Source organism: Equus asinus, chromosome 10 (genome assembly GCF_041296235.1).
Source record: "Equus asinus isolate D_3611 breed Donkey chromosome 10, EquAss-T2T_v2, whole genome shotgun sequence".
NCBI lineage: Eukaryota > Metazoa > Chordata > Mammalia > Perissodactyla > Equidae > Equus > Equus asinus.
In genome coordinates, this window is record NC_091799.1 from 16,009,265 (window position 1) to 16,022,353 (window position 13,089).

General features: G+C 57.5%; 1 protein-coding gene across 8 annotated transcripts in view; it reads right to left on the minus strand.

Annotated features, from left to right (window-relative positions):
- Window positions 1-13,089, minus strand: part of HMCN2 (hemicentin 2) — a 145,642-nt gene that overhangs the window by 83,047 nt on the left and 49,506 nt on the right. For all 8 annotated transcript variants that reach the window (XM_070518523.1, XM_070518522.1, XM_070518525.1 and 5 more), the window contains 4 exons: window positions 11,575-11,687; window positions 11,291-11,450; window positions 9,702-9,867; window positions 854-981 (listed from right to left, as the gene is read on the minus strand). In XM_070518523.1, coding sequence (XP_070374624.1) covers window positions 854-981; window positions 9,702-9,867; window positions 11,291-11,450; window positions 11,575-11,687 — 567 coding nt within the window. The remainder of the gene's footprint in view (window positions 1-853; window positions 982-9,701; window positions 9,868-11,290; window positions 11,451-11,574; window positions 11,688-13,089) is intronic.

Consider the following 13,089-nt stretch of genomic DNA (forward strand, 5'->3'; position numbering starts at 1 on the left):
ATTTCATATAATTTTCACATCATAAAATATTATTTGTCTTTTTCGCCCTGATCACTTAAAAATGTGGACACCGTTTTTCACCGATGGGCCGTATGAAAACAGGGTGGATCAGATTTGGCCCAGGGCCGCTGGTCGGCTGAGCCCCGCTCAGATGACTGGCTCCCTGGATGGCGAGCTCCACACTCTCTGCAGGAGGGCTCCCCCAGCTGGCTGCTGTGACTGGGACCTGGACGCCCAGGCGAACGCCCACTCGTGGGCCTCCGGACCGAGGGGAACCAGAGCCACGGCAGGCACTCAGGAGCCTGAGCCCGAGAGGATGGGGTGCGGCAGAGGGCCCAGCACGGCCTGGCCCACAGGACGCGCTCAGAGGGCAGCGACTCCGGTCAGAGCGTGTCCAGTGCCCTGCTGAACGGGCATGGGAGGGCAGGGCTGGAGAGGGCCTCCTGGGGGCTTCAGAGGTTCCCAGCAGGACCAGGGCTCAGACTGGCATCCCTCTGGGCACCGCCAACCCCGGGCACCAGGGCTGGGCCCCGCACGAGGCAGAGGCACCCTCAGACCCCACCCTCCATGGCTCCTCCTTCACGGGGCCCCCTCCGGACCCCCGAGTCCCCACTGCCCTACGCCCTCCCAGAGCCCTGCCCTCCGTTCTCAGGGGGCCTCCGAACAGCCTCTCCAGGCCCCAACCAAGGGACACCGGAGAGGGAGAAGCGGGAGGAAGGCAGGAGTGGAGGTGATGGGAGGAAGCGCTGAACAGAGCCCGACGTGGAGCCAGAGGAGGGGGCACTGGGAGCCCGACGGACAGAGGGAAGGGCAGGGCGAGGGTTCGAGATGGAGGCCGCTGGCGGGGCCCTACCTTGCACCATGAGGATGTAGTGCCGAGAGACAGACCCCGCGGGGTTACTGGCTGTGCATTCATAGAGGCCACTGTCACCGACCTGGGCCTGGGCCAGGCGCAGGGAGCCGGACCGGAGGAGGCCGTGCCTGTGGGAGGAAAGGGCACTGGTGAGACCCCAACTGACCCCACTCTGCTGGAAAGGCCTCAAGATCCAACTTGAACCAGCCACCTCCCCCCGGAAGCCTGCCAGGACTGAGGCCATGTCCACCACCCACCCTTCACTCCTCCCCCAGGCCCCGCCTCCACTCCCCTGAACCCCGGAGCCACGGCCAGGTCCCCCTCCAACTGCTGTGACAGATAAAGAGCGTTGAACTAGGAGTCCACCGACTTGGGTTCGAGTCCAAACCCTGAACACTTCCCACTGGGTAAAGCAAGTCCCTTCACTTCTCGGAGCCTCCATTTCCTCACCTGCGAAATGGGCCTGCTAAGGGGGCCTGCGTCTGGGGCTGGGGAATGGATTCCACGTGTGCTCAGCCCAGGGCCTGGGCCTGGCCGCCGGTAACTCCCCCTTCTCTAGCACACACCCCTGCCGTTCCTCCACCTGCCCAGGGGGCATGAGGCCCCATTGGAGGCCCCTCCCGCAGCTTCCAGGGAGAAGCTGCCAGCCCAGAGGCCCTTGTGGTGTCCTGTCGTCCAGAGCTGTGTTGGGCCCTCAGGAGGGAGCTGTGGAGGTCCCATCACTGCCCTCCCCAATCCAGCCCACCTTGCTGACGTCACCTGGCCCCCATCCCACAGGGAGCTGGGACCCCCCGCCAGGCTCCTGCAGCTGGGCTGGACCCCAGAGGGACCCTGCAGACATGATGTCACCGGCCCATATGTGCTGGCTCTGTGCAGCCCCTGTCCCATAAGACCCCGAGGGCAGCTGCGGCCACCGGCCCCAGGGGGCCCCGAGTGCAAGCGGCCAGCACAGATGCGGGGGCCCCAAAGGCCAGCCCCCTGGCCTGAGCTGGCCAGGTCACAGCTGGCTCTAGAACCCAGTAGGCCTGGGCTCCCATCCTGGTCCCCACTCCCCTTTCTGCTGAGCCTCAGTTTCCTCCCGCACAGCCTGGGGGTGACGGGAGCCAGGTCCCCCAGGCAGCTAGCAGCAAAGCGCCAGGCCTGCCCTCGTCAGACAGGTGCCAGCAGTTCGCTCTGCACAGCCTCGGGCTGCGAGCAGGGCCCGTCTCCCCTCTGTAAAGTGGAGCAGTCATCCCCTGGCCAGCGGCCCCCTCCGCCAGGTTGTCCGCAGCATCCTGCAGGCACTTGGGGCAAGTTCTCTGAGGATGTTGTGAATGATATGCCGGGTGGCAGCCTCTAGAGCCCAGCCATTGGGCAGGACCACCTGGGTCCAATCTGGTACTGCCATGTGCTTGCTGGGTGAGGTTGGGCAAGTCACTTAACCTTTCTGTGCTTCAGTTGTCTCATTTTGGAAAACAGAGACAACAGTGGTGCTTACCTCTCATAGGGTTGTCCAGAGAACTGAATGACCTAAGTCACAGCACAGCGCCCCCAGGTACTCAGGTACACAGAGGCGCTCAACGTCAGCTGTCACCCTGGTGATGGCAGTGCCCCCATGAACAATCTGCAGTGCAGTTTCACAATGTTTAAGACACTTACATTAATGGCATCGTGTATGTGTGTGTAGGTCGCCTTCATTCCTTTTTCACGGTTGTGTAGTATTCCCTTGCATGATCATTTCACGATTAATTAATTTGTTCCCCTTTTAGTGGACATTTAAATATTTTAAATTTTTTCTTTCTTCTACTCGTTCTCTCCTCTCAGCAGCAGAGCTCTCTGCACACGGCTGTATGTGCCCCCCATGCCCAGGAGCCAGAGGCTCAGATGCCATCAGCTTTCACAGTGGAGACCCCATCACTCTCCCCTTGTAGGGCGGGGCTCCTCTTTAGACTCTCTCAGCTGTGTGTGAAACATGCAGAGACCAACTGAGGGGAAGGCAGGAATTGGGGTTCTACCAAGGCTCCAGGTGGCTCCGATGCAGGTGGTCAGGCGACCACCCCTTGGGAACACTGCACAGGGACACTGGGAAGTGCCCCTGCCCTGAGAAGCAGCCGGAGGAGCGGATGGAAGTGGGGCTGTGGCAGCAAGTGGCCCTGGTGTGAAGCACCATTCTGCCTCTTATGAGCTGACCTTGGGCCAAGGACTCCATCTCCCAAGGAGCCTCCGTGTCCTCATCTGGAGTCACAGGAGATGGCGAGGATGAAGTCACACGACGCATGAAGAGCCCGCAGTGCTGGGACGCAGTCGGGGATCAGTGAGGTCCCTGCTGTTAGGAAGGACCCCCTTCCCCCAGCATCTGGGTCCTGGCCTCCAGTCTCCCACCAGCTGGGCAGCCCGGAGCAGACCCCTTCCTCTTCCAAAGCGGACACACAGATGCTTATTTGTCCCTGTGACAGGTACATATTTCCCCTACGTGGCTCCACGCCCAGGTTTGGTTTTTCTCATCCATGGTTTTTTTTAAGTTAAATAATGTTGACATCCACCAAACAAGAGCCAAATCAGTTTGAGGCTGAAACATGTACCCTCAGTCCCCCTCGGGCCAGGGACAGTTCCCTCTAGGGACTTCTCTGCAAACCTCGGCTGGCAAAGCAGACACAGCATGGGTCAGTGGAAAGAGGTCTGGGCGGGGAACCGGAGTTCCGGATCCGAGGTCCAATTCTGCTTTAGGCGTGCTGTGCACCCTCAGGCAGGGCAGCTGACGTCTCCGAACCCCAATTTCTTCATATTTGAAAAGGCAGCTCTGGGCTCCTTTATCTCAGGGGTTGCCTTCTAGTTCTTCTGAGAACTTTAGAAACCATAGAACCCTCGCTTCCTCCCTCACCAGCCCTTAAAAGGATAGGAAGGGGGAGCTTCTGGGAAAAGCAAAATAATAAAAGAAACTTCCAAAAGTGGAAATAATTCTCAACAATAAAAGGAGGCGTCTTGTCTTTCTCGGGACCAGCCCCCGGGTCGTTTCCTAGAGGGGGAATGCCGCTCACAAAGGAAGGACTAGAAAGAAGGGAGAATCCATCTTACAGACAGACAAGCCGAGGCCGGCAGAGGCCTCCCCAGGCGCTCTCGCCACACTGGCCTGTGCCCACCTGTCACCTGTGGGCTCCAAGAAGACACACCCCCATCCGTCTTAGCTGACTTTGTTTCCCCAGAGCCTAACCCAGACCTGCACAGAGCCACCCCGACTCCAGCTAGACTCAGGAAAGGATAAAGCACCAGCCGTGGGCCTGGGGCTGGCTGGACGGGACCCGGAGGCCCGGGGTTCCAGGGCAGCCCTTCTCCCCGCTCCCCGCAATCCCCCGTTTTCCCAGAGGCTCCGTGGCAGGTGTGGGGCTGCGGCCCGGGGAGGGGCAGAGGCACGCTGCTGCTGCGTGCGTGTGGTGTCTCAGCAGCTGCCGCCAGGTCACGGCTGTGGCGTGAGCAGCCAGATGGCTCCGTGTGGCGCCCAGATGAAAACCCGGGGAGGTTCTGGGGAATTTCCTGTTTATGACATCCATCCATCGGCTTAAGCCTTCGCTGTTGGCTGAGAGTCTCACACAGCTACGCAGATGGGGGCCAGGGGAGACCCAAGAGGGGCCCATCTACCTCGGGCAAGGAGCCCAGTTCAGCCAGTTGCTCATTCACTCATTCACCCATTTGACAAAGAGCCATTGGGTTCAAGGCAGGTCGGCTCCCGCTGTGGGGGAGGAAACGCTCCTGTCCTCAGGTTGCTCAGAGTCTGGGTGGTTTGTCTGCACCCGGTCCCTCTGGCTGTGTCCCATGTTGCTCGTCCTGCTGCCCCTGTGTCTGCAGCACTTCTGACCTCACCGCACGAGCGCCGAGCCTTCCCGGAGGACGGTCAGCGGCTGTCGAATGACCAGCACTCTCCACAGGCACCCGGCTGGCCAGGGGGCTGGTGCTCACCCACGGATGCCCACCGCACGCCAGTGTGCACCGGCCCGGCCTGTGTCTGCTGGGGCCAGGGCAGGGTCTGAGCCTGGGGCAGGGGAGGGCCCCCCACCAGCCCCAGTCAGCCTAGAGGGCACCTTCACCCACCGACGGCCCCTCTGACCTGCATCTCCTTGCTGGGCTCACCCACCCCGTAGACCCATGTAAGGAAGCCCCAGAGGGGAAAATTAAGCTGGAGCAATTTAGGAAGAGGGGCCTGATGCTGACCAAAGGGCCAAGCACAATATAGAGGAGAGAGAGAAAGGATGTGCCATCTCCTGAAACCAGCAATGCTAACAGGGATGGCCATCAACTACTGAGCTTTCCGTGTGCCTCCCCGCGGCTGAGCCCCTTCCACGCACATTCTCACTTGAAACTCCCGACAGCCACCCGCAAGGCAGGCAGATTCTACCATCATCACCAGCAGAGGAGGGAGCTGAGACCCAGAGAGATGAAGGCCTGCTGTCCACGGCCACCCAGCTGGTCAGGGCAGAACTGGGACTGGACCTCAGACGCTGCAACTGCGCTCCCCACCCCTGTGGGGCTCTGGACGGTCGGCTCTGAAGTTTCCTTCAGTTGACCACTCCCCAGAAAGAGAGCTGCTGGCCACAGGCTGGCAAGACCCAAGCTCAGAGCCGCCGGGCCAGGACCCAGCATGAGCTGTGAGCATCTGCCAAGGGAAAGACCCCACGAGGCGACCCTGGGCAGTCCGTGCCGTGCCCCCCAGCAGCCGGTGAGGCAGCAGCTTTGCTCCTGGGTTGCCAGAACCCAGCTGCAGCCCCGACCTGTCCACTCCAGGAGACAGGCTGCTCCCGGCCCTGCAGCATCCTCAGGATGCTCCATCCTCTCACTGTCCCCTCCTGGCCAGCCTCCCCCGCCCCTCCCCGTGGAGGCAGCTGGATTTGGCCCTGTGTGGGACCCTGGCCTGCAGCCCCAGGGAAGCCAGAGCCCGAGCCAGGAGCTCTCGCAGCTGTCCCAGCTACACATCAGAACCACAAACAAACATTGTTGCCTAGAAACGCAGCCTCGCCCTAGCATCCCCGGGCTGAATCCCGGGACCGGAGCCACTAGGCACTGTCTGGCCACCATTGCCTGTCCAACACTTTCATTTCTCAGATGGGGAGACTGAGGCCCAGAGAGGGGAACAGACTTGCTCCAGTTCACTCAAGTGAGTTGGGGGCGAGGCTGGAGGGACACCAGGTCTCCTGCCATCTGACCGCACGCACAGCCAGAGCCCGCGTCTGCGCTCTCCCACGCGGCTTCGGCACAGTCCCTGGGCACACGAGACGGCTCAGAAATCCTGCTGACTTCGATTTCGAATCCACAGTTTTCACGGGCTTTTCACAAACACTCCCAGAGGGTTGGAAGACCCCACGGGCCATTCCCACCCTTGGACTCAGCCGTTCGCTTTCGGGACTTTACCCCAAGGAAACGACCCAGAAGATAAAGAGGGGCGTTTGTGCAAAGATGTTCCAACAGCTCCATTTATTACCACCAAACACTGGCGACGGAGCCCTTGCCCCAAACAGACGAGCAGCTTAGCAACAACGAGAGCTGATCGCCCTGCAATGTTATTTTGCCCTTTAAATAAAAAGCAAGTGATACGGGCCAGGATGAACTGAGAAAATGGGTGAACGGGGAAAAGTTATCAAAGATGAGGGCAGAGCAGAAGATGCGCCAAGTTTAACGCTATGAAAGCATTGGCATGAACAAATCGCATGGGACCGTCGACACGAGTGGCGCTTCAGCGTCTAGCAGCTACCCCACTCCCATTCTGTTTTCTTTCTAGAAAGGACTTTCTGACTCAGAGCATCAAGGCTGCTGAGGGTTCAGAATATGCTCTCGGCCCTCCAGAGAGAGCAGTGGCCTGACCTGGGCCCAGAAGCTTGATGTGTGTGTTCCCGTGTCTGTATGTCTGTGTGTGTCCATGTGTGTGCATGTCTGTGTCTCTGTGCATGTCCACGTGTGTGCATGTGTATTCTTGTCCATGCATGTCTGTCTCCGTGTGTGTGTGCACGTTAGGGAACAGCCCAGGCGTTGGAAGGTCAGGACCCCAATTCTCCCCCACCCCATGTGTTTCTGTGTCTTTCTCAGTGCCCAGGGAGTAGGCCACTCCCCCCACCCACCTCCAGGACTGCTGGCAAGAGAAGAGGGCCACCCCTGCCCAAACGGAGATGGGGGAGGCCTCAGAGGCTCAGCCCCATTGTGGTTCTCAACGTAACTGCAGCACGGGGTCCCCGGGGAGCCCTGAAGGAGCATCAGCACTGGAGCTCTGCTGGTGGCCCCGACCACAGCCAGGGCTGACAGCCCCTGGCCAAGGGCAGCACAGGGTCAGGAAGGCCAGGCCCCGGGCAGCCACAGAGCAGGCGCGGGCTTTCCCCGAGCACAGAGAAAGGGGCCGTGCAGACCAGGAGTCAGCTCACCAGTGCAAGGACACAGGCCCAGCCCGAGGGAGGGGGCAGCAGGGACACTTGGGGGGGGGGGCAGCGGATGCCTCCCCTCAGGAGGGAGCAGGCTGGAGCCTAGAGGCAGACGACCACCTACGACTCATCGAAATAAGTTCTCAAGCTTCTAGAACAGCAGCTTGGAAGCTGAGCCTTGGGACTCCCTTGAAGAAGGAAGAGCAGGAGGGGAAGAGGAGGGGCAGAGAGACAGCCAGTCTGCCCCCCCTGCCCCGGCCCCAACACCAGCTCTGCTCCGTGTGCTTTCCATAGATTTTTAATCTCCATCTTCTGGCAGAATGGCTATGGGACTTCGGGGACCTGTGTGTCTGTGAGACACTGAGCTTTGCTCCACGTAGGGAGGTTGTCAGAGTCCCATAGGGAGGCCCAGCGAACCAAGGGGCCCAGAGCTTGCGAAGGAAATTTGAATACAGGCAAAAATCAGCGAAGTTACAACCCCCAGCAAGTGAAAACAACCCAAGTGTCCATGGATGTGTGAACGGATATCAAAACGTGGGCTATCTACACAATGGAATATTATTCAGCCACAAAGAAGGATCACGTCCGGATACCCGCCACAACACGGATGAGCCTCAAAAACACGCTAAGGGAAAGGGGCCAGGCGCAAAAAGCCACATGCTGTATGACTCCATTTATCTGAAACATCCAGAATAGGGAAATCCAGACACAGGAAGCAGAGGCGTGGTTGAGGGGCCGGGGTGAGGGTGGGCAGGGGTGGGAAGTGGCTGCTGATGAGAAGGGGATTTTGGGAGGGTGCTGGAAATGTCCTAAAATTGACTGGAGTGATGGTGGCACAACTCCAAATACATTAAAAAACAGAATTGTACAGCGTGTGAATTGTATCTCAACAAGGCTTTTCTATTAAACAAAGTGCATGAGAATTAAGTGGGATAAGAAATACGATGATGATAATTTTCTGAAAGCTGGAAATGATGTCTTGGTTTGCGAACAGCAGCAGGAAAACAATATCAAAGGGAGCCATTTTCCAGCACTTACGATGTACAAGGCATTGTGTATCCACCACGGTATTGCATGACCAGTATTTAAACAATGTCCACTTTATAGGTAGAGAAACAGGTCCAGAGGAGCCAGCGGCCACCGAGGCCACGTGACTAATGAGGACCCAGCCAGGGTCCGCACTGGAGTCTGATGAACTGCAGGGTCTGAGCTCTTCGCCCAGCCCCACCCCCCAGACATATTTTTCTCCTTCACTTAGATAGACTCCTGGAATCTCGTAAATCTCCAGAGAAAGCTATAAGCCAGCAAGAAGTGGAGAGGGCAAAGGAGAAAGAACAGAACAAAACTCTAGGATTGCAAAAGCAGCCCTCACAAATTTATGGCTCCCGGCTGATCGATTAACGCATCCCAACAAGGAGGGGTGAACAAATGGGCTTGTGTTCCCCATTGCAGTAACAAGCCATAAATAAGCGAGTACCTGGCCAGCTGCCGCCCAGCCGAGGAGTGAGGACCAGGCTTCCTGGGGAGAGCTGGCAGCTCCCCTGGGCCCCGACTCCACCCCCAACATGGAGCTGCAGAGACCCCGACAGGGCACCAGGGTGGGGGTGCAGCCCCAGCCCAGATGCTGGAGCCTGGCGCATTCAGAGTGCAGGCTTCAAGGTTTGGAAGGGCTCCCTGAACAGATGTCCTGAGATGCTGAGACCCACATGTGGGTGTCAAGGGGGTGGGGGTGGGGGGCGCTTGGAGACCTCCTTGGTCTGGAACTTAAAGAACTTGCCAGGGTGGATGTCATCAGCCAGGGCCAAAGTGCCCCCCATCCCCCTCCTCGGGTCAATACCCCCCCAGGAGTGTCGAGGCTCTCTCATCTGGAACCATCCCCCCGAACCTCTGCCTGGGGGTATGGCCTGGCTCTGAAGGATGCCCAAGTGCCTCTTCCCTCTCCGCCCACTCCCAGGATCCCAGACAGATGGTGGGAGAGAAGCTGAGTCAGAAAGCCCGGCCGCCAGACACCTGGTCTGCCGAGCAAGCGAGGACGTAGCAGGTGTCACGGTCAGGCCACGTCTCAACCACGGCGGTGGTGGCGGTGGTCTTCTCCAGCTGGGTGACCACCAACACTCACCCTACCATGCTGAGCCTCAGTCCAGCTCAGACAACAAGGGCTGCTGCACCCATCAGAGCGGATGCTGCACGCAGCGCCAGGGGAGAGCGAGTGAAGCGCTGGGTGCGCGGTATTCCAGAGCGGGGGGGTGTCTCGCCCCAACGTCCAGGCACCCTAGAGGTCCGCTGAGATTCAGGGCCCCAGGGACAAAAGTGCTGTGTGTGGAGTGCACACAGTGCCTCATGCACATGCCCTTAGGGGTGTCGACAGGGCCTCACACACCTGCTGGATCACTGGCCACCTTGAGGCCAGTTTCCCCTCAAACCACAAGCTCTGTCCCTTCCTCTACGCAAGGCCACACAGTCGGGGTTACCTGTCAGTGGTGGGCGGCACAGGGCGGGAGTCCTTGGTCCAGGTGACCAATGGGGGTGGGGAGCCCTGGGCCTCGCAGTCCAGGGTCACATCGTCCCCGGCCTTGGCCGTGATCCTCAGAGGCTCATCTGCATCATGTGACCCGTTGACAAGGATCCTGGGCTGGGCTGTTGGTGGAAACACGCAGGGACCGTGAGCCGGGCCGGAGGGGAGCAGGCGGCTCCCCCAGGAAGCAGAGGTTGTACTGCCGGCCCCAGAGGTGCAGAAGGTGGGTGGGCTCCATTATAACAGGAGAGCCCAGGTTTCAGGTGGGCTCAGATCCTACGGTTTCCCTCAGTCTCCCCCTCCTCCTCACCACCAACCCCTCCCTCTGGAAGCTCCTCTTGCTTTCATGGCCCCGATGTGGTCCCTCTGGCCCCAACATCTATGCTCTGCCGGCGTCTCTTCATCCTGCTGTCCCTTCCCCGGGGACATTCCGGCAGGCTCTGTCCTCCTCTTCTCTCGCTCCCTTCTCCCCCTTGATCATCCCATTTATTCCCATGATATCAACCACCAGATGACGCGCTGTGGCCAGTGGGAGGTTATAACAATCCATGCACATCACTGCTCTCTCGTATGAAGCTGAAGGCTCCTGGTGGTGGAGACCACACCCGCCCCCTCCTTCCTTGTGCCCCCCGACATTTCTAGCCAGATGCTCATACACTGAAGGCACCCGGTACGTGTCTGGGCACCAACAACTAAACAAGCCAGCCAGCTGGGGACATCAAGACCCATTCAGCCCTCACACATTCTCCTGTACGTCATTAGTTCAGACAGGAAATCCCCTCTTTAAAAATTTTCTTTTGCAATATAAAAATATTGGCTCTAAGCGTATATGACAGAAGAAAATTGGCTGTGTGTGTACTCGCGCATCCCAGACAGTTACTGAGCGCCCAGCCCTGTCATGAGGCTGGGAAACAGCAGCAAAGCAGACAGGTCCTGCCCATGTCCTCAAGCGCTCAGGGCCCACAGGGAACACCAGCACCAAATAACTCAATATACAACTAATTATTCAGTCACACTTGTGATGGGTGCTATCAGGGAACATTCCAGAGAGTGTACAGAAGGTGACCTGACGGAGCCCGAGGGATCAGAGAACTGAGATCTGACAGATGGGACAGGTCAGCTGGGCCAAGAGGTGGAGGAAGGGTATTCCAAAGAGAAGGAACTGCAAGTGCAAAGGCCCTGAGGCATAAGGCACCACCAAGAAATTGAAAGGAGACCAGAGGATCTAGGGTACAGAGAGTCAGGGAGAGAAGTGGGTGAGGGGGCTGCCAAGGTGGGTGGGGTCTAGTGTAGGGTCCTGTGTCTTTCCAAGGCTTGTTAATGTGATGTCTTCCCCCATCCGGTTACAAAGGGTTGAGCTGGAACCACTTACCCACACCTCTGGGGACAGTGCTCTCGGGGAGGACAGTTTTGGTCTATGTGCCCTTCTGATGGGAAGAGCTTAGAGGCAGGGGGCAAGGAAGATGCAGGGAAGTCAGACTGTCCCTGTCCCTGTCTCCATGCCCACTGAGCCCCTCTTCCATGATAGGGGTGGCCAGCACTCACTGTTGACAGACAGCCGCATCTCCTGGCTGGAGAAGCCCACGGCATTGGTGGCCGTGCAGACATAGGCCCCTGCATCCCGGGCAGATGGCTGGGCGATGACCAGGGTGCCGTCCTTGCTCACATTGTAGTGGGGATCCCTGGGGGTCAGGGCATTGGTTTCCTACGGCAGAGTCACAGGTGATGTCAGCAGAGCCCACACTCCACGGCGATTTGCATCATTCCCCTCCCCATGATGCACTGGGCCTCTCTCTCCAGTTACCCTCCCCTTAACAGGCTCTGCCTACCTTGGTCCAGGTGATGGTGGGGGTGGGAACTCCTGAGGCCACACAGGGAAGCGAGGCTGGAACCCCTTCATTGGTGACGTGGTGGGTGGCAGTGGGCTGGATTCTAGGCGGCACTTTTAAAAACAAACCAATTTCCTAAATCAAAGTTCATAGCAGCACTATTCACAACAGCCGAAAGGTGGAAACAACCCAAATATCCATCAACAGATGATGGACAGAAGGTGGTGTGTACATGTGGACTATTACTCAGCCTTAAAATGGAATAAAAGTCCGATAAATACTACAACATGGATGAACTTCGAAAACATTATGCTGAGTAAGATAAACCCGACACAGAAGGACAAAGACCGTGTGATTCCACGAGCATGCGATACCTGGAATAGACAAATTCATAGAGACAGAGAGTAGGATGGGGGGGCCAAGGACTGGGGTGCGAGTGTTTAATGGGGAGAGTTTCAGCTTGGGAAGATGAGAAAGTTCTGGAGACGGATGGTGGTGATGGTTGCACGACAGTGTGAATGTACTTAATGCTACAGAACTTCATATTTAAAAATGTATATTTTACAACAATTGAAAAAAAACAATTTTAACAGAAGAATACGAATGACCTAGTACCTACAGCCACCACGGCTATAAATTTATGCCCCAGGCAGAGGGCAGCCTGTGCCTGGAAACCAGCTGCGCCATTTCTTTGCTCTGGGACTTTACACAAAGCACTTAATTTTTTGGAACCCATAGTCCTTGATCCGCAAAAACAACTAAAAAACCCCACAATTCCCTGCCTACTCTCCTGGGATGGACAGATGAGAAATGGCAGAAAATAGTGTTCACAGAACACAGGGAACTTGAAGACAAGTGCCAAATCCATTCTGGGCACCGTCCAGATTTGCAGGCATTAAAACAAGGGTCTCCCAGCAGAGCCGGGGCGGGTGGACCCGGGAGTGGCTGGCGGATGAGCATTTGTTGAATGGAAATGAAGTGAGCCAAGAGAGACCCAGCTGGTCCACGCCACCCCCGCAGAAGCGGCTGCGCCAGCAAGGTGGAAAATTATGAGGTGACAGCCTGGTTTGCTGATCCTGTCCTCTTGCTGAGTTGCTCCCTCTCAGAGCCTCAGCTGCCTTAACTGCAGAACGTGGAGTCTTTCAAATCCCACCCCTTGGAGTAGTCATGAAAATTAAGTGAAACGTGCACAGAACCTCCCAGAAGTCCGGCAAGAGGTACACGGGGGCTCAACTTTTGATCACTGCTATTAATTATGGAAGTATGAGGAGGCGGGGCACCTGGGTCCTGGACCCAGCCTCCTCTGAACTTTGGTTTTCCTCTGCAAAATGGGGAATGATGCATTCTTCCCGCTCATCCCTGGGGGCTTTAAGAAACAAATGAAAAAAATAAAGGATATGAACATACTTGGTAAATGACAAAATATAACCAAACTTAGTTTAAACTTCTTGTCTTACAGTAAAAAGAATGGTGATACGTGGTTAGGTGGGGAAGGAAAACAGGGTCTGTCCAACG